At 45.3% G+C, this 22,507-nt stretch overlaps 1 protein-coding gene across 2 annotated transcripts in view; it reads left to right on the top strand.

The window, feature by feature from the left end:
* RUNDC3A (RUN domain containing 3A) overlaps positions 1 to 22,507 on the top strand; it is a 341,256-nt gene that overhangs the window by 78,062 nt on the left and 240,687 nt on the right. For both annotated transcript variants that reach the window (XM_069634297.1, XM_069634296.1), the window contains exons 2-4: positions 11,123 to 11,238; positions 11,532 to 11,665; positions 17,568 to 17,653. In XM_069634297.1, coding sequence (XP_069490398.1) covers positions 11,123 to 11,238; positions 11,532 to 11,665; positions 17,568 to 17,653 — 336 coding nt within the window. The remainder of the gene's footprint in view (positions 1 to 11,122; positions 11,239 to 11,531; positions 11,666 to 17,567; positions 17,654 to 22,507) is intronic.

Genomic DNA, 22,507 nt, shown 5'->3' with positions numbered 1-22,507 from the left:
CACACATCATTAATTCGTAAATCTGTAACCAAACATTGGGCTTTGACTAGATTGTGCTTACCCAATGAACCTACACCACGATTTGCATATAAGCGGGGCAAAAACCTTAGAGATCAATTGGTACATTCCAAATTCTCTAGCCCTGCCCAAGATTGGATTTGTGGAATTTGAGATCACCTGTGGGACATTTCCCTTGTGGGAATTGTACCTCATGCAAATTTACTAAAAATATAAAAGACTTCAAGATCAATGACAGACAGTGGATCTTGAAAAGCCTGACAAACTGTAAAACTAAAAATGCGAATTATATCATTGAACGCCCGTGTGGCTTAAGATATGTCGGGCAAACTGAGAGACCTATCCATATTCGGATCTGTGAGCACCGCTCAAGAATAAGATGCAAACATGCAAGTGCTCCATTGGTGAAACATTACATGGAAGCCAAACACACAGTTGATGACATTTTATGGTGGGTAGTTGACACCATTACATCCTCCACAAATCTCACAATGAGTCTACTACAAAAAGAGGCACAATGGATCAATAGAGTAGATTCTTTCCAACATGGCCTCAACGAAGAATACCTCCCTTTTCATGCCCCTTATTTTGTTGGCATTTTTCTTCATTCTGATGGCCCGTGCTAAATTGAGCCTTTTTTCTCTTTAGCCTCTGCAGCACATCCCATTGAGCCTCACTTTTTTGGCCCATTTAGTCCGTAGGTCCTGCTTCTGCTTTTTCTTCTCTCTCTGCCCCTTCTGCCTTGCCTGCCGCGGTCTTCTGCATGTACTTTCTTGACATCAGATTAATCCGTCATTGTTTGACACTGCGGTAACTACAGCAACTTTTCTTGCTGACACCGCTAGACACGTCTGCAAAGCAAGACCCAGGAATGTACCACATGCTCCCAGGGTCCGCTCCATTTTCTTGCAGCACGTCTCGGTTAACGGGAACACATCCCCCGTTACGTATCTTATTCTGACATTTTCCTAACCAGGTGCAGTTTATTCGGCAAAATGTTTATTGCTGCTCTGACTGAATTACAGCATTTAATTTCACGTAACTTTACTAGAGCTTTCACACCCCTTGGTCCCGTGATTGGTAGAGTCCTACCGCACGGCATCATGGGGAGTGTAATATCAAGGGTTTCCTTGACTACCAGACGCCTTCGAACACAGTGTACTGTCGGCCGGGTTTACTTTCTCTCCAGTGCTTCATGAGCCTCATCGCACTCGCATTCAGTCGAACTTCAGTAAGTGTGTTTTTTACGCTTGACCACGTCTTTTGAAGTGCGAATCTTATCTGCTTTTTTTGAAGGATTCGTCTCCTTAATGCCTGTCTTGTCTCTACAGACACCTTGCCGCCACCAGCGGCAAACGAGAATGTGAGCCAAGGCGGTTTTTCCTCGTCACTCTGCATGAACTTTGTCATCATTTGGGACATCTTGCCCAGCAACCTCCACATTTAAGGAGCGCCCCAGTCGACAGCAGATTGGTGTACTCATTTTTAAGACACCTATACTTCGGTATGCATTTCCTTTTTTTCACTATGCCACCGCCAATTCCTTGGCTAGGTGCGTTATGGCTTTATCTGCCTCCTTTTACAAATTTCTTGTCCCGAGTTTTTAGCTCGGTCACTATTAACCCTTCCCGCATGACATCTTGTCTTGCCTCCTTTTCACCTACCTCTTTCACCAATTAACTTGTGAATTTATTTCTTTATATTTTCTCTATAAAATAGTTCATCCGTTTTTGGATTTTCAAGTGTTTCAGGTTTATTATTCAGAGACTCATCTCTCGCGGCTCCAGGGGGTTGAAGATTTCTGCCACCTACAAATCGTAAAGGCTGATAAGTCTGCACATCCCTGTTCCATATACAGGGTGAGTACAGTGCAGTCCTTTCACCTTTGTTTTAGCCAGCAGTACTGTTATTCTCCAACAATGTTTTAACCTTAATAGGAAATACTGTTGACAAACTGGGCTGATTGCATTTATTGCATTTACTGACCTTATATACCTGCCTTACCCCTCCCAATTTATTGTCTACTTGGACTCTATTTAGATCCAATTTGCCCTGAGGAAGGCTCTTCAATCAATGCCAAGAAAGATGGCAATAGCCGAAACGTGCCTTTAGTACAGCGCATATCAAAATCGCAAGAACTAATGTTTCTGTATGCATTACTACTTATGCATAGTTTCAATACTGGCACATAGGCAGCTCCACAAAACATGATCATACCTTGATCATGAATACACACAAAGGATAGGACCCTTTGATAAAAGACAGTCTAAATAACACTGTGTAAATACAAAATACTAAGTCTAATTTTGCAATTTGTATACTAAATGTGATTTTTGTCCATGCTTTGAACAAATCTCTCTCTTAGTATGTTTTAACCATCTACTTTGACAATTCTGTTTAATTCACTGTTTATGTACCTGAACAATCTATGTACAAAAACATCCTTATTGCATTGTTTAGAATTATTTTCTTTCATTTTTGTTTTACATTGGACATTTTAACCAATTTCGTTCTTGTTTCATTAAAATGTATGGTCAGTTTCGCTCCAGTTGTTCTTCTTGGTACTTTCCTATTTTTCTGACTCTTTAGGAGCAGAACATACATTGGTTTGGTAAATTTAGCATAAATTAGACCTTAACTTCTTTGTCAATTTACAGTGTGAGTTATATTCTTCTTTGTTTACTTTGTCCTTTGCCCCGAACCCACACTGAACACGCTGGGGGCGCCCCTATTTTTTCTGTAAAACCCAGTGAGGATATAGACAGAGTTATGTCTAGAATGTCATCCCTAGCAGACTTCTATGCCAAGAACCCAGATCACTTCCTCTCCTATACCCCTGATGGGGTTACTCCCTCAGGGTCTAGGGACCCGCAACCCCTGGAAAGAAACCTTGAGTTGAGGCACCAATGCAAACTCGGTCTTCTGACCCTTTCTACGTACCACCATACACTCAGTATAGTGAGGATCCACTACAATATGAGGATCCAGAATTGGTAGCATTGGACGACCAAACTGGGGGGATGACGAGGACCAAGAGGAGGAGGAAGATGACCCAGAAGTCTACAGAATAGTCTCCCCGGTAGGCAAAGAACCTCAGGTTACCGACTCCCCAGTCAACAACCAACCTCTCCTAAATGAGGTTTTGTCTAGAGTGGCAGAACACTTCCACATAGAGGGGAGGGACTTTGCCAAGGAACTAGTAGGAGAAAAGAAACCCACTGCCCAGGCCATCCCTATTCTCAAGTCTATACAAAGGAGAATTGATCCTTCCCTTCTCAATCCTAACCTCACCAGGGCGGTAAACCCCAGAATCGAAAAATTGTTCAGGGCAGCCCAATCAGACCTGCTTTACATAAAGGGGCAACTGAAACCTGACTCACTGGTAGTGACTAATACCCGGAAGAGGGCGTGAGCACCCCTATCTTCGTCGGAGGCTCCCCCTGACAAGGAGAGCAAAAAGATCTACGGGTTGGGAAGGAAGGTAGCCTCCACTTCCGCCTACCAGGCCAGGATTGCCAACTCCACGACCCTGTTGGCTAGTTACAACTGCCACCAGTGGGAGCAAGTTGCTGCACTTATCGACTCAGCACCGGAACCTTAAAAGGGCCAGTTGGCACAGGTTGCGTCAGAGGGGAGAGCCGTGTCCGGTTGCATCCTTAAGGCAACCTTTGATGCCGTGGATAACGCCGGCAGGCTAATAGCAGAGAGCACTGTCATTAAGAGGCATGCTTGGTTAAGACAGTCAGGGTTTAAACCCGAGACACAAGCATCCTTAATCGACATGCCGGTGGAGCCTAATCTACTGTTTGGCAAGGCGGTAGAGGATGCATTAAAAAATGCCAAAGATGAGTATGAGACTCTGAAATCCCTGGGACAGTTGACCAACAAACCACCTAATCAAAGAGGGAATGGCAATTTTCGTCGCCCACGCGGCCAAAATTTACAAAGAGGCTCCAACTATTCTCAGGGGCACGGTACATCATGGGGTAACAACCAGCAGTCTACCCAGAGTTACAACAGGGGAAACAAGAGGGGCCGTGTAAAGGGAAGAGGCAGCCCCAGCAGAGGTGGCACGCCTCCTGCGAAACAGTGACGCCGAGATCAGGGTCCCTTCCCACGCATTTCCAGTAGGGGCAGCCATTACCAACTTCACCAAGCTGGGGAAGGGATCACATCAGACAGATGGGTGCTGTCCACAGTGTCCGCAGGATACTGCATAGAACTGATTGAGCGTCCCCGAAACCACCCCTCACAACAAAAAGTACATTCCTTGGACCACCAGAAGATCCTCCTCGAGCAGATCGTCAATCTCCTAGAAAAGGACGCGATCGAACTCGTCCCAGGCAAACAGGTAAACAAGGGTAGTTATTCAACTTACTTCCTTGTGCCAAAAAAAGATCTGACAATGCGCCCAGTTTTAGACTTACGCCCTGCAAACAAGTATGTCAAGCCCCAAAAGTTTCACATGACTACTCTCCAAGAGGTAATCCCCCTCCTAAAAAAGGGGATTACATGCAACATTGGACATGTAAGATGCCTATTTTCATATTTCCATGTTCCCAGCACACAGAAGATTCTTGCGCTTCAAGGTGGATGGTCAACACTACCAGTTCAAGGTGCTGCCCTTCGGTATAGCCTCGGCTCCAAGGGTATTCACCAAGGTTCTGGCGGTGGTGGCAGCACACCTACGCAGGGAGGCAATCCCAGTGTACCCTTACCTGGACGACTGGCTCATCACAGGGGAGACCCCAGTAATTTGCAGTTCAAACATTCAGAGAACGATCAACCTCCTCTTCGAATTGGGTTTCTCCATAAACGAGAAGAAATCAAGCCTGGTGCCAAGCACATCCAAACAGTTCCTATGAGCTGTACTAAACACTCAAGAGGGGTTGGCCTTTCCATCGGAGGAAAGAATTTGGAATCTACTACTGCAAATTCCTCTATATCTGCCCAGATTACGGTGCGCACAGCGATGTGTTTGCTAGGCATGATGGCGTCATATATTTACCTGGTCCCCCACGCATGCTTGCGCAAGCGTCCCATGCAAGAATGGTTGGCAAAACAGTATTCTCAGGCAAGTGGTCAGTGGGACGATCTAGTGGTCGTTTCGCCAACACTGGTGGACAAGAGAAAACCTGTCAAAGGGGAAAACCTTTTACGATCCAGAAGTACAGGCTGTAGTCACTACAGATGCATCCCCGTCAGGGTGGGGAGCACACCTTCTTCACCACACAGCTCAGTGTCTCTGGTCTCACACAGTGGCCAAGAATCATATCAATCTGCTAGAGCTTCTAGCAGTATTCAGAGCGCTTCGAGCGTTCGAGCCCCACCTGTTGAACCTGTCAGTGCAGATCTTAACAGACAGCACAACAGCGATATTCTACCTAAACAAACAGGGAGGGACTTGTTCGCCAAATCTGTCCAAGCTTGCCCAGAAACATTGGATATGGGCACTCAGACAGAACATTTACCTGTCATCTCAACATGTTCCAGGGGATCTCAATTCACTAGCAGACACCTTGAGCAGAGATCCTCTCCCAAGAGAACACGAGTGGTCTCTACACAGAGAGGTCGTAGAAGACATCGTCCCACAGTGGGGTTTCCCACTATAGACCTCTTCGCCACAAGCGAAAACAGACAATGCCCAGACTTCGCATCCAGGTTTCCCCAGCTAGGCTCCAAGGGGAACGCCCTGTGGACGAACTGGTCAAGGATGTTTGCTTACGCTTTTCCACCAACTCCTCTAAGGTGGTCAACAGGATGCACAGAGAATTGATGACGCTTATCCTAGTTGCTCCCATGTGGGCGAGACAACCATGCTTCCCACACCTGCGCAGGCTAGCAGCGTGCGAACCCATCAGACTCCCGTGCTGGTACAACCTACTATCCCAGCACCAAGGTCAAACAGTGCATCCTAAACACAGCTCCATGAACCTGGCAGCATGGCTCCAGAAGTCATAGAGTTTGGACACCTCAACTTACCACAGAGGTGCATGGACATCCTAAAGGAATCTAGGAAGCCCAACACTAGGCACTGTTATTTTGACAAATGGAAAAGATTTGTTATCTGGTGCCAGAATAAGCAAATCAACCCAGTTGATTGTACTCCTTCCACTACAGCATACACGACCTCCCATGACAAGGTATCGTGGTGGAAAGTACCAGTGGTTAAAGCCTTCATGGAAGGGGTAAAGAGACTCCACCCTCCAATTTCTAACCCACCACCAGGGTGGGACCTTAATGTGGTGCTGGCTAAACTCATGGGCCTCCCATTCGAGCCCATGCATAAAAGCAGTCTCAAAAACCTGACATATAAAACTGCCTTCTTAGTAGCCATTACATCGATAAGAAGAGTCAGTGAAATTCAGGCTCTGTCAGTGCAGGATCCTTTCTTTACTGTTCATAAAGATAAACTGGTTTTACGAACACACCCTAGGTTCTCACCTAAGTTTATTTCTAAATTCCACGTTAACCAGTCCATTGAGCTTCCGGCTTTCTGCCAAGAACCCCAAAGCTCTGCTGAGGTGAAATTACACACCCTTGATGTGCATGGGGCGGTCCTATATTATGTAGACAAGCCCATGCCGCTAAGGAAAACAGACCAACTGTTTGTCTCCGTAACTACAGGCACAGAGGGAGATCGCGTCTCTAAAGGTGCCATCTCTAAGTGGATTATAAATTGTATCCAGCTGTGTTACTCCCTTTCTGAAAAAAGTCTGCCTTTCACGCCAAGAGCCCACTCTACAAGAGGCATTGGGACCACTGTGGCTTTCATTGCAAATGTACCCCTTGACACCATTTGCAAAACAGCTACTTGGAGCTCTATTCGCACTTTTACTCAGCACTACTGCATCACACTCATTCCAAGACAGATACTCAAGTGGGACAAGTGGTTCTAAGACATTTATTTGCTCATGTCTATTCTCACATCCCACCTCCTTCTTCTAACACTGCTCGCTAATCTATGCACATCATGTGATCTAAGCAGATTCCTCAAGCCTCAGAAGGGATACATTACTCACTGTAATCGTATTTTTGATGCTTGTATCTGCTTAGATTCACATGCGACCCACCCTTCCTCCCCTATCAGAGAAGGTGCATGGATGCTTGTAGTCTTATCTTTCTATCTATCTGCTTGGATAATCTGTACTCACGCTACTCCTCATGCTACCTCATGTCAGAATAAATACAATCTGAGGGTACTAGACGTGTGAGGGATCATGGGCACAGTGGACGTCACACTAGGGATAGTATTACTGGCACGCCCTGTGTCGATGCCCATTTTCGTGCGAAAAACAAACTGTAATACTCCGCAGCTTCCACTAGATGTCGGCCTATGCACAGCATGCAAATCTAAGCAGATACAAGCATCAGAAATACGATTACTGTGAGTAATGAATCCCATATATATATATATATATATATATATATATATATATATATATATATATATATATATATATATATATATATATATATATATATATAACGTGTACATGAATTTTAGAATACTATTTTCCTAAAACATCATTTTTTTTGCTGATATTATACACATTTGCAAAAACCTTTAGTAGATAGATAGAATGATGTTAGAAGAATGAAGAGTGAAGGTCCTCTACACCACTTAAAATCCACAAGTTACAAGCAGCTTTAGTTTGAAATAAAAAAGACAAAATGGTCGATTAAAAGTTAAATATATTTTATATGAATATGTTCAAAAGAGTTTATTCTCGTCTAGCGTTGTGGAGACTAACAGCAATTGTATTGCTGTTCAAAATTCATGAATTGGTTCTAATACTGATTGTGCCAAGATGGGCATGACAAGTGTGGTACCCCCACCTGCTACACATGCTGGTTGGAAGCTCCCAATCATGCTTCAGCCAGCACACAGCTGCAGCTAACAAGCACAAAACCACAAACTATGAACTTAGTAGTATGTCATAGCGTTTATACATTTGCTGCTGCCACCAAGATGCATGGACATTCTCAGGGAGCCATGGAAATCAAATATACACACTTATATATTTTAATAAGTGGAAGTAGTTTGCAATTAACTCAATGGGGGTCACAGCCACCAACATGATTACCTAATTAATACACCTATTGGATTCATGGCTGGTGTTTAAATCACTGAAGGTACACTTAGCGACCTTAAACGCATACACTACATCAGAAGAAGGTCACATGGTGTAATATCCTGGTGGTTAAAATCTTCATGGTAGGAGACAAACTCATTAATGCCCTGGTTGCGAACAGAGCTTCTAGCTGGTGTGTAAACAAGGTCTTGCACAGACTTTGAGATCATTCATAAATGTTGAATGACATGCATAACATACAAAGTAATATTTCTAGTATTGTTACATCAATAAGAAGGATAAACGAACTACAAGCATTGTCAGTGTATGAGCCTTTGTAACTACACTTAAACACAAGTTGGTCTTCAAACCTCACCCATGCTTCGCGCCAAAATACATGTTCAAGTTTCATGTTAAATTATCTATTGAGCTATCCACATTTTTTCATTATCAACAGCCCCAGGAGGGGCAAAACAATATTTACATAAACTGGATATATGAAAAGCAGTTATGTTCTACAAAGAAAGCACACAAACATTAAGAAAAACAAGTCAGTAGTTGGGTAACTAAATCCAGCATTATACAATGGATTGTGTGTTGCATTCTTTTGCACAAAATACTTTAACTGCAACCCCCGGAGCTCACTCTACTCGAGGAACAAGGGCCACTCTGGCATACATTACCAAAGTACGTCACAACATCATTTGCATGGCCACAACATGGCCATGAGTATACACACACATATAAAAAGCACAAGCATACAACTACAAGAGCATACTCACAAATTGTTCAAGTGAAGAAATTGTTTTTCTCTGTACCACCTGCACAATCATCACCAATTACAAACACTGCTTGCTAATCTATACATAGCATGCAAATCTAAACAGATTCACATACCACAGAACACAAACTTTACTTACTCAGTAATAGTCCTTCTGGAGCTTGCATCTGTTTAGAATCGCATGTGTCTACACAACCTCGCCAATTTCCAGTACACAGAAATCAATATATATATATAACTTGACACCCTAGCGAAGGGGACATTGTAGGCAAACAAGCAACAGTGAGCCTCTATGGTCACACTAGCTTTCACTGTTCAAAGACAACAAACCATCTCAAGGCATTGTTACCGAGGGGCACTATGAGTACATACACACATGTAGGTCTAGTATGGCAGAAATGTCCTGTCAATGCAGACATGTGTACTTTGGATGTAAACACATATTAAACACGTTTTAATACTCCAGACCTACCACCAGATGACGGAATGTGCATAGCATTAGATTCTCAATAGATTCAAGCTCCATAAAGTCTAATAGTGGGTAGTAACAAAGTCCCCTGCTTGACACTAGGAGCCACCAGGGAAGTGTCTCTGGGGGCCGGGGAACTCCCCTTGTTGGTGGATGATGGGCTTGGGGATAGAATGGAGAGGATTCCCATGCCACTCTCTGGAGCTTCATCATGCAGCATGGGTCGGTCACATTGCTACCAAAGTCCCACCTATATCTGTAATTGGCTCCATCCGTGTCAAGGACGTACGCTCAGGGGGCTTGTGGGTCTACAAACCCAATTTCCGCAAGTCGTGGGAAGTTTGTGGGACTATTTTCAAACATGACTGTGAAGTCTGCAAACAGGCTGATTTGGCAAACAAAGACAGGCATTACAGGGAACCCAAACATAGGATTCATACTGATTCCAAACTGCCCTGAATGTGGGCCCACACAGGCATGTGCCCCTGCCATATTGCTCTCCCTGACCGTGCTTCTGCATACATATTCTCCATGATAGCCACCCATAGTCACAATACCCCTCTATAGTCCTTATAGATTTAGACTAGACCCTCAGTCTTATTTTCACCCTCATGAAACTAAGGATCACAACCAATCATTGGCCTCAGTCCCTGGGAAACCGCAGGTACAATCGCCCAAGCCAAGTCCCACCCTGGGGTATGGGGTATCACCTGATATAAGCCAAGCAGTTGCGTCTTAGAGTGTGAGTTACAAGGATGGTGGCGGAGTTGAGGTTGCTGGAGGTGAGAGTGGTAGAGAGTTTGGAAGAGAAAAATATTGCATCAGGGGGAGGCGGTGAGAGGTGGGAGCAGGAGAAAGTGATATAAGGAGGTGGTGGTGAGAGTTTAGAGGAGGGAGAGAAGGTAACATCAGGAAGAGGTGGTGAGGCATTGGAGGAGGAGGGGGATATATTTGGAGCAAGCGGCGAGAAGTTAGATGAGGAGGTAACATCAGGTGGAGGGGTGGGAGATTTGGAGGAGGAGTTAAAGTCTGGATGAGGTGGGGAAATATGGAGAAGGTGTCAACATCTGGGGGGCTAGTGGAGTGCTGAAGGTGGGTGTAACAGGTGGAGAAGGCAATTATGAGGACAAGAGCAGGACGGTCCAAGGGGGTCGGCTGGACCACGGCAGGTGAAAAAGGTAGGAAGGGTCATGAGACCTAGCCAGGAAGATCTGAGCAGTGAGCTGTCTAGAAGCCAGTAGTGCCTAACCTACTACCTGATAGGGTTAGGAGGGGCCTGGGAACTTGAGAGTGGTGGTGGAAGCTCTTGGCTCGAATTTACAGGCCTTGAGAAGCTCAAGGACTAACTGAGGTTTTTGAGTCCAGTCATTTGTATTTGTACATCCTGCTCGGCCTACTATTAGATATTTATTTTTATACATATACCTATATATAGCTAAGGATATCTGTGCCAATTGGTGCAAGCAAACACCTTCCCCACATGATGGCACAATGTTTGAAAGTAGAACAGTATGCGACACAGAATTTGCTAGATTGGCATATGTTTTTCTGACAATAGGGTGTCTATTGTCCTTTTGTATTATATGTGGAGATTTTATCTTTCATTCATTTTGCCATATTTCATCTATTTAAGATTTGATTTTGTGGACCGTGAAATACATAATAATAACAAAAAAATAAACAAAATCATCAGAACTCAAGGGAAATGTATGTGACATCATTTCAGTGACAGCCTGTGTCTTAGTGGTCAATTGCTGTGGTGTGTGTGCTCTTTTGCAGGTTCTCGGTAAAGACTCTGTTGGAGAAGTACACGGCAGAGCCTATTGATGAGTCATCTGAAGAGTTCATCAACTTTGCAGCCATTTTAGAACAGATCCTCAGCCACCGCTTCAAAGGTGAGGAACAGGAAATGCTGAAATCCCAGCTTCCTGGGATACTAGTGAGTGTGGGTTACTGTGTTCACCATCAGCGTCTCTTGCTATAATGCTGTCCATTCAAACTCCAACTCTTGTATATTTATTCTTTCCCCCTGTTATTGCCTCCATTTGTCTCCACGATTTCTGCTTTTGTTCCTCAACATTCACCTATCATTCTTTCTCACTGGCAATTTTAAGTACCCTCCTGTGGCCATGCCACTGTGATTTCATCTCGCAGTTGCATTGTTTTCACCAATGCCTGTTCCTTTCAGGCCCTGCAAGCTGGTTCAGCTCTGATGGACAGAGGGGATTCTGGGACTATATCCGGATGGCTTGCAGCAAAGTGCCGAACAACTGCATCAGCAGCATTGAAAACATGGAGAACATAAGCACTTCCAGGGCAAAGGTCAGAGGGAGCTTATCTGAATTTGACACAATAACCGACACCAGGGTAAAGCGTATAGTGGAATCCAATTCTAGTTCCCATATTTTATATCCAAAAACCCATTATGAAGAGAGTCTCACAGTGATAACCATTCCATTTAAGACACACGCTGTGATGCTCTGATAATGGCATTGCAAACCAATGGGTCACGATAACCATGTATTCTTCTAAATAAAATAGTCGACTGATCAGTGAATTCAACTGGCAGTCACTCATGTCAAGTGCCCTCTTTCCTCACAATGGGCATTCTCCACTTCAGAGAAATCTCTGCTCTCAAAGACCATTGTCGCTAAAAATAGCAATGAGCACTCTACTCAACCTGTATCCTCTGCTTAACCAGTATCCTTCTTTCAACCAGCATCCTCTGCTCAGCATGTATCAGCCACTCAAACAGTATCCTCCACTGAAATAGTATCCACCACTAAAACTGCCTCCTCTGCTTGCACAAATCCTTGTCACTGAAAACATCACTAGGCGTCTTCCGCTCAAACAGTCTCCTACACCGAGACAGTCCCTTCCACTCAGAAATAGCGCCTGCTACTTAAACCGATCAATTCTGATTTGCAAAATGCTTTCCACCCTGTGCCGGGACAATGTGTAACATCCTATGCTCAGTCCAAGGTCTCCATTCTACACTCAGACAGTTTCCTCCACCTAGAACCAGTGTTTTTCATCCTACACTCAGGGGTTGCTCTTCGTGTCATAGAGGGGCTCCCAAGCTCTTGTTATTTTCCTTCGTCCACCACTCAAGGAGAGTGGTATCTCGGCAAGGCAGGCTCAGCCTTTCATCTTTCCAAGGTCAATAAATCTTGTATCGATAAATTGCGTATTAAAGACACTATTGTGACACTTAGAAGGAAGAGGGAACCAGCATGAAACAGTATATACAAATTCATTTCTATCCCCCCCAAGCAGAGTGCAACTATTTCATATTCACTCATTTGTCTTAGTGACTGTCACTTGGTGCAATCCCCCATTTTACACAGGTATCAAAGTTGCTCCTTTTTCTGCCCCCCAAATTCCTACCAGCTCAAGGGACCCTGGAACCACCAGGCACAAGTATCTGCCTTTTTTTCATGCTGCCCTAACTCTGCCTCTCCTGAATGATTCCTGGTTATGAGGTGAGCCTGGAACCACCAGGAGAAAGTTCCCAACTTTCCTTCAAGCAATCCATGCTCCTCTGCTCCTGGGCTGGTTCCTGGGACCACCAGGAGTCTTTTATTTCTGCTGCCAAAACGTCCCTCTGCTGAATGGTCCTTGACAGGTAAAATGACCCCAGAAACACCCCCTCTTCTACAGGGCTCTCGGGTCTTCCTGCGGTATGGCGCCCATCAGAGAAGGGCATACTCACATGAGAACAGCCACTGGTTTGCTCTGTTGCGACCCAAAAGTACTCAGAAACAGTGGCCCCATCTACCCAGCTGCCAGACTCAGGCCAGGCTACTCAGTGGCACCTCCCACAATGCACACCCAGCAGGACCAACAGACACTACTGCACCAACAACATCATCAACACAATCTCCAAACTCTGTCTTCCCTCCCTCAGATTACCCGACACCACAGACCTTTTGCCCTCTAGTGCAGAGGCTAAAAATACATCTAGCCAATTACTTGGCTATCTTATCAGTCTCAGATATTATGTAACACATATCCAAGATATCAACAACCTCATTGCTGATGGAAACTTCGATCTACTCTTCATCACTGAGACATATTCCACTGACACCTCAAAACCCTCATTTGATAACATTGTCGCCACAACTACTCACTCCACCATGCCAAAAGACTGTGACGAAGAAGTGGCAATCATACTGAAGAATACCCTCACCACCTTTCTTAACCCTTCATCTCTACCAAGCAACAATGATGTACTGCTTAGCATTCAATTAGAGATGTCCCCACAAATATGCTTCAAATGTACCATCGGCTACCACCCCTCTAGCCCACGGAAGGAGCTCTTCAAACCCTTAAAGCCCGCTGGAACAGCTCTTTCTTTCCTCCCAACACCTCCTTATTGCAGGGGACATTTGGCTAGAGGATGATACCATTGCCTCATGCAAGGGGCTCATGGACATCTGTGAAAGCCTCAACCAAGACATACTTAAAAACAAAAACCTAATATGACAAGGGACATTTCCAGGACATAGTGCCCCCAGCACAGGCCGGTGGTTGACACTCTCCATTTTAGAGACCCATGAAGGACATCTTTTTGGGACAATGGAAATTGTCGACTGTGCCCTATTCCAGAAAGAAACCAACCACTCACGCAGAAACCAATGGTACACAGATAACCCGAAGCACGTAAAAAAACACACACCACAAAAGAAAACAGTGTCGCAGAAATGGAAGGACCCCTTGGTATTTCTGGAACTCAAACACAACCTAACTATGTAATACAGAGCTCTCAGCTAACACAACATCTTTTTCACAAAAAAATCCCAAAAGCTATCAACAACCTAGAGTACTGTTTGAAATGGTTGAGAAATTCCTTTTTTACCAATGCACAAACTCAACCAGGCGCAAGAGCTTAGTGATAAAATAGCCACTGTCTTCAAAGGAAACATGCAAAGAATAGGGGCTTCAATCATTGGGGCAAACCTGATAAAGAACACTCTTCCGCTCCACCCCCATTGGTCACTTCTCATGCCAATCAAACCAACAGCTTCATCATCACTCAGCATCACCATCTCAGAAGACAATGAACACACCCTCATCACAAATCCCAGACTTGGTATGGTCTCAAATGATCTCTGCCATTGCTGCAGCCCACTTAGACATATGAAGCACCCCCCCCGCCATCACCATTAACCAGCTCTCTCCAATCAGACGGTGTGCCCCCACCTAAAGCCTCTCCTGGTCTCAGCTCCTAAAAAAGCATCAATGAACTTAAGGGATCAGAACAACTACCACCCAATAATTGCTCATTTTCCCTGGCATACCAAAATCCTGGAAATAAGTACTTATGGTACAACTCAGGAACAAGGAACAGAAATAGCCCTGGTCTCATTATGTGGTGACGTACTAAACCTAGCAGACAGGAGACCTATCAGCATGCTCACTCTCTCAATTTTAAACACTGTAGACCACAACACCCTTATCTACTGATTACAACACATAGCCAACATCTCTACCACTGCCTTCAAATGCTGTAGGTCCTTCCTGACTGACTGTAAACAGAACATTAGACATCACACACAGCCCTGTTGAATGTGGAGTCCCCCGGGGATCGTCCTTCATTCCACTTCTTCTTCTTTACATCTGCACACAATCCATGATGGATCTACTATGTGGCCACAAACAACCATTCCACTCATATGTAGAAAACACACACATATACCTGAATGTCCCACGCCACCAAGACCAGTTCAAAAAGGCAACAAAAGAGCTTGAAGCCATTGAGCATTGAATGGGGCAAGCCAGCTTCAAATTCAATGAATCCCCAAAGAGACTCTAGTCCCCCCGCCACATCTTTGCAAAATATTGACCACCCTGTGTATTCTCCCATCTTCTTTGAAGAAATGTTGCCTATCAAACCCAAGGTACAAAACCTGTGTTTCATATGGGATGAACACCATAGCATGAACTCAAAGGTCAGTACAGTAGTTAAAGCAGCCGTTTTGCAAGTTAAATTGCTAAACAAAATTCTTACTTTCATCTCACAGCAAAACCACTCAATGGTAGCAGACACCCTAGTACACCACAGGCTGGAGCACCACATTGCCTTATATGAGAGTCTCACTGCCTACTGCCACCAGGACAAGCATGGTCCACAACAGTTAGACACTGAGATAAAGGGCTGGATTCTCAAATCGAGAATCGTAGAACTTTTGGGCATTTAGAATTTTTAAATGTGCCTTTTGAAACAGGTGTAGGCGGAGGCGCACATCGTGGCTGTTTTTTAAGTATCCCAAGCACTTCTTCCATGTCGGAAGGTCACTTAGGTCCTGGTCAGATGCTTCTCCTCTTTATAGCTGCAAGAGGTCCCTTCCCTTCCAGGGATCTCCAGGTCCATGTGCACCTGCACACTAGGTCATGCAAGGGGTTGTGGTTGGGGCCTGTTAAGGACTGACAAACAGCAGAGCTGCCACCAGGAAATCAATAAATTGGCTTTCTGCGCTGTCTTTTGGTACCTGCCTTCCTGTCCCAGGGTCATGGCTCTATCCCCTGTAACTATACCCATGTCTTCCTCCTTGATGATTCAAAGTGGTTTCATTGCTAAGAGGATGTGCTTTCTCCTGCTCTCCGTTCTTCCTCTCTGATTTTCTCTTTACCACTCGCCTCACAACTCCTGCAGCCTTCTCCTCAAACCTGCTACCAACCTCTTTTTCACAACTTCCAGCCTCCTCCTTGATGTTCCTTTCTCCACCATCCTCAAAACTCCTGCCACCCGCCTCCCTTCTCCCAGCTCCTGTAATTCTTCTGACAACTTCCAATCTCCTCCTTGGTTTATCCTCCGGCCTTCCTCCATATACTCCCTCCTCTTTCTTCTCCCCTTCTCCCACCAGCCACATTCTGCCACATGCTGGCACCCCTAGCCTCCTCTCCTCTTTCTTGCAGTCTCTGTGGCTTTTATTGATCCCTAGTCCCTGCCTCTGTGTCATGCTTACTGCGAGCGAGCACCTGATCAGAAGCTCTGGGTTGGGATTGGCTTGTTAGATGTCTTTGAGAACAACTGTTGGTGGCTGTCCTTGTCAGGACACTAACCAAGTTCCCAAAAGACGTATCTGCCATTTTGTGTTGGACATTTACAGTTTGCTTGGTGCTGGGCAGAAAGCCCCTGCACAGCTTTCCACCACCAAGCCACTATGGCATCTGCACCGCAGTGTGCGCCGCCAAACCAGACACCAGCAATTTGTCCGTAACTTACACTGTTCTCTTGTCTCGCAGGGAGATCAATAGCGGTAACATTAGGATGGTGGCAAATGCAGCCGTCAGAGCAACACAATTAATGATAATTTAGGGCATCCTTTAAAGGAGCAGGTATTCAATGTACATGCTTCCAGTGGCAGTCCTCCGCCACAGAGCTTGGGCCTGGTGGGGTGGTCCAGGTAATCCTCCATATGCTATCTCCGGGCCCAGTATCACACAGCCGACAGTGACACCCGGCACCTAACCCACCTCAACCAACACCCACAGAGGCAGGCAGGGGACCTTCTCACACTTACAAATGCAAAGACTTCAAAAAGTACAAAATGCTGAAATAAGACTACTCTTCAGACTTAGAACATGTGAATTGGGCACCAGCCGCCTCAGGGTCCTCCACTGGCTCCCTGTGCAGGCCAGGATGTGCTCCGAGGTTCTGTGCTTCACACACAAATGCCCGGACAAAGCAGCCAACTCTTACCTCCAAGAGAAAAAAAACCCACAGCCCAAAAATAACCCTATGGTCAGGGAAGGCCAAGTGACTGACTCTCCCCAAAAGTAGATGTAAATGCCAAGGATGCAGGTGCTTTGCGGCCATGGCTTCCGTCTGTGAAAAAGCCCCCCTCACCTGAGACATGCTAACAGCCTCATGACATGCAGTGCCAGGTTTAAAATCTTATTGTAGCAGACCCCTGAATCTGCAAGCAGACAGACTTCAACCACAATGCTTAAGTTGAGTCTGGCAGAGTCCATGAGACGAATCAAACAAATATAAACATCCCAAGAGCAGGGGTCTCCTCCGCCTCGTTCTCTCTCTAGCCCTCTCTCCATCTTACTCTAACTCTCTGTCTCTCTTTCTATCCCTCTGTCTGTTTCGAGATACTTCTCTATCCCCCTCTCTCTCCCCCTGCCTCTGTCTGTTTTTCTCTATCCCGCTCCTTCTGCCCTGGTGCGTGCAGTAGGCAGACACTCGAGTATCATTAACGTGTTCATCTTTCAGGGCCGGGCCTGGATCCGTTTGGCGCTGATGGAAAAACGCTTGTCGGAGTACATAGCCACTGCCTTGAGAGACACGCGGACAACCAGGTGAGGTGTGCATACTTATGTCTTTCCTCAGAGAATTGCGCATTCACACCCACACCCGTCAAGGTAGTGAAACTCCTACCTTAGTAGGAGTACACTGGGCAGTGAGTAGCTATAGACGAAGCCTTATGAAAATCAGAGTCGCTACCATCAAAAACCAGATTCATGTATAGATGTGGGTTTTAGACCCCAAAGACTATGACAATTGATGGAAATACACTCAGTACAGGCTTTTCATGAGATTGTATCTGGCCCCAGGCATATTAAGATCACACTGGGTTTTCACACTCCTCTGTGTTTTCAAAGGAACTTTGGGTAGCCACTGAATTTGGTTTAAAATGTGCTCCCCCCTGACTTAGGCGGTATGAGCTCCTCCAATACCCCTTTCTTAGTCACTGAATCCAAGCGTGCCGTCCATGGGGTGTGTATGGGTGAGGCTCAAGATACAGCGATGGCTCTTGTGTAGAGAACAGCTCAAGCCTTTCCACCCATTATATTGCACTTTTAAGTTGGTGCCTAATTTCAAGGTGGTGCCACCTTGAAATTAGGCACAAACTTGAAAGTAATGAGAAAAATTGTAAACCAATAACAAAAATTGTCACCCAATACGTCTAAGGAACTGAATAAACTGCAAAGTTGTTATTGACTAACAAGTTTAAATTGACTCATTGGAGAGCCAAACCTGCAAGTAGTGTAAATACAAAGCGCACATGCCTACATAGAACCCACAAGGTGCAACTCTTGATCATACCCTGCATCCTGCCCTCGCAAACACAACATATGTGACCCTTTTGAATTAGGACATTTTGGATCTTCTGCAGCTCAATAACTTGTGGTCCACGCAAGAGAAAACTCTTTACATAAACATACTAGAACTGAAAGCCATTTGGCCTGCTCCTTGGACTTTTCGACGGTCCCTGCAGGGCCACTGCATGTTGATCCTCATGGACAATATGGCAGATATGCACTACCTGAACCAACAGGGGGGTGAGAGGGTACGAGATCTTTCCCTCTCTGCAGACTGGCTATTGAACTGTAGAAATGGGCCCTGCAGCATTCCATTTTCCCACAGGCAAGCCATCACAGTCGGGTCGGGATCCCAGAACATGTGGGCGGAATGTGCTCTTAGAGATTTGGTTTCGGACGCGCGGCTCTCTGCGGCTTGATCTGTTTAGCATTCTTGTTATCCACTGTGTGCTTCTAATTCCCTGGAAGATGCGTTTCTGCTCCTCTGGGAGGTAACAATCTTCAACACTGTTTGTCCCATTGCCATTCTGGGCAAATATTTCCACAAGATCAGCAGAGATCGGAACTGCAGAATGTTACTCAAAGCCCCTTATTGGCCCAAGAGCTTCTAGGTATTGTATCTCTTCGATTGACAGCGTGTTCGCCTCAGATTCTTCCTCTCATGCTGGACCTTCTCAAGCAGAAGGAAAGAATGGTTCTCCATCCCTCATTTTGCTGTTTTATCTGGGATCTCCCTGTTCCCCAAGACTTTGTTTACAGGAGCCCTGGGGCTGTCACATGAAAAGATTGTCATCTTTCACGCAGCACACAAAGATTCCAGGAGGAGGCAGTACAGCAGGAAACGGACAAGGTTGTGTCACTGATCCAGACATTGCTAGATGATGTGCTAGATTTAGTTTCAAGCCTGGTTCTGTTGAGAATAAAATGCAATTCACGTTGTATCTACCTTTCTGCCATTGGTGCTTACTGCAATTCGGGATGGGGGGAGTCTGTGTTTCCACTGCTGATCCTGTCTGTCAAAAGACATTTCCTGGTACTCATTAGGGTGTTTCCACTGTAAAATACCCGAGGCCCAGTGGGACCTTAATATGGTCTTGGCTACACTTATGCACAGACCCTTGAAGCCAATGGCATTAGAAGACGTAAAGCTGGTCTAATGAAAAAAAGCATTGCTGACACCCGTCACATTGGTTAGAAACAATGGGGAGTCGCAGGCCATGGCCTTGCTTCAGTCCGTCTTTCAGGAAAAGGAGGTTTGGGGCACACATTCTGCCTTCCTCCCTAACGTAGTAACAACATTTCACATCAACCAAGACATTTCTCTACCTGTTTTTTTTCCAGACCCCGCGGACAACTCATATAGAACATTGCACAATCTGGATGTGGCAAGAAAACTAAAGTTTTATCTGGAACATAAGAAAGACTGCAGGTCTTTGGACAGGCTGTCGATCACCTAAGCAGGAGCCTTAGGTGGCACCGAGGCAGTCAAGGCCATTATTGCCCGATATGTGGTCCGGTGCATCTGTGAAGTATACACGATTCAACAGTGCACGCGCGCCAAGGACCTTCATATATAGTTGGGCACATCCAAAGCCGCTTCAGTAGCCTTCTACAAGCATGTCCTCCTGAAGAACATTAGTAAGGCTGCCATCTGGCCCAACCCACATGCATTCAGTAGACATTACTCACTGGACACCAACTCCTGTGCAGATGTGAGACTCGGCCAAGAGGTTCTGAGGAAGCCTTTTGGTTAAAGCCTCCTGGGGGTTAGTGATCAGCCTGCTCAAGTGGTCTGTTTTTTTTCTCCATGGCAGTCGTCCTTGGTCAAGATGCTTTGATAGACTCCCAAAGATAAAAAGGAAAGGGGAAGGGACGTAGAAGTTACTCACAGTAGTGACTGCTGCACTCCTAGTGCAATATCCCCTTTCCCACACAGAGCACTCATGCCTTCTCCACTAGCAAGCATCATGTAGTAGTTAACACCCGCTAGGAAAGGGATGTGTGATAGGGAGCCAATGGACACGTGAGGGAGTGGCCAAGGCACAGATGTTTCCCATGCATGTGCCCTCAGCAAGCTTTTTGTTATCTACTGGGAAGAGTGCTCCGGTCCTCTACTTGTAGGCTTGACATCCCTAAGATATCGAAGAAATAGGACAATGGACTAGGAGTATATTACTCACGGTGGTGAGTAACTGTTTGGAATACTACACAAGTTTGTCCATCATTTTAAGTAAGTCTACCACAAATATTTCAGACATCCCCCAAAACAAAGCAGCCAAGCTCATCCTAAAACTCAAACCAAGAAACCACATATCAGTAGGTTTAAAAGACTGAATGCAAATCATTATGCCTCGCCCATAGGAGTGCATCCTCAACTGGCCCTAAATATATAGACCTTACTTAAATTAAAAGCCTAGCAACCACAAGAACTCTAAGATCTGCAGGAGAAAACAGCCTGAATTCTGAAAATTAAGTCAGGGAGCTGTAACTTGGCCATCCACGCCCGCAATCTATGGAACAAACTCTTGCTATATCCAAGAATCATGGTAATCACCACACCCTGATAAGAAATCTCCACCTGTGTAGCATCCTGCTTGCTTGGTGCATAATGGCCTGCCTAAACGCTAGTGGGATGCGTGGACTGGAATGTTGAGTGAGCGCAGTTAAGCATTCTCTCTGCATTGGTGGGGACAGGAGGATGGGAACATGGATCCCATGGTTGTCCAATGCTGACTCTCCTGCCTACCTCACTTACCTGGATGCTGTAACTCAATAAAGACTTTCCTTATGCATTCTATGGACTCGTGTCTGGTCCCTACCTGGCCCGCCTTCCTCCTCCAGTTTGTGATATTAGTTGTTGGTGCTTTGATATGCTTATCACAGGCTAGACCTTGCCTGGTGCCCTATTGAGGTACTGGAAAGGAATACCTATTAAAGCACATTGAACTTCGTGTACTAAGCATCCAAAGTGGCTTCTAGCTTCACGTGCCTTCCACGTGCAAAGCTCACACGTATTTGTAGAGATTTCCAATGTGCGCATGCATATGTTCATAGGTGATCGAGTTCAAGGATGTTGTTTCACTTACATACGGCTGCATGTCATTCCCCAGTGCATGCTCACATATATTCGATAATGGGCCCAGTCATGAGGAAATGCTTATTGCACACCTTGGGGCATGCATGTTGTCCGAGTTCGCACTCTGCACATTTATGGTGTGCCCGTCAATTCTGTGTTTGTCTGATGGTCTATGAATAATCTAGTTTTAGGTTTCAGTAGTGTTTTAGTCTTTACTGTGCTACCTTTTTTTTTGCGCATAGAACTACATAGGTTTTCTAGTTGCAACTTTGGCCTTGAGTATTTACATGTTTAGATGAGGTCACTTTATATCCTAGTGTGCATACCTTTTATCGCTTTTTTTTTAATTAAGTAACTCAATTTCTAATGGTATCACATGAGATCATGTGCCTAATTAACCCATGGTCGCATGCTTTTTCTCGTTTCTGCTCTCTTGCGGTACACGCTGCATTGAATGGGTCCTCTTTGTCTTGTTTTTACCTTTTGTATTCATGTCTACGTTTGCGGTTTCTTTGCTAGGGTGGGTGGTGTTGGTTGATTGCCTTGGTTGTGAATCCTCTTGCTTTGTGTTGGCTGGTATTCCTGTGAGTGTTTTTGAGTGGTTGCGTTTGGATTTTTAGCCTGACTTTCTTGCCTCTGGATTGGCTCTGTTACTCTTAGAGTTTTGCTTGGTTTGGTGGTGCCAGTTTTTCCTCCACCGTAGCAGTGTTTCACCGCGGGTGTGTGTGGTCAGTGTTCTTCCTCCTAGGGGGACACATACGCTGCTAGTGTTGAAGGAACTTCTGTGGTATGTTTGCGATTAGTGTTGAATGATAGATTGTGTGTTGTGGTTGTAGGAAAGTGTAGCATCCTACTTACCTGCTTGACAGGCATGAGTGCGAGTGGAATGTGGAATTCGTGTGGTTCAGGGTTCTATCTGGATCGGTTGGGAGAGGCAGGAGGCAACATGGATCCGGTGTTTGCCTTATCTTACTCTTCTACCAACTTCACATGCCTGCATGCTGTTGTTCAATAAGGACTTACCTTTTGCCTGC

The sequence above is a fragment of the Ambystoma mexicanum genome, chromosome 13, assembly GCF_040938575.1.
Source record: "Ambystoma mexicanum isolate Mex_15411 chromosome 13, UKY_AmexF1_1, whole genome shotgun sequence".
Classification (NCBI taxonomy): Eukaryota; Metazoa; Chordata; class Amphibia; order Caudata; family Ambystomatidae; genus Ambystoma; species Ambystoma mexicanum.
Note: the sequence above shows the minus strand (reverse complement) of the source record. Positions and strands in the feature narration are given on the sequence as shown.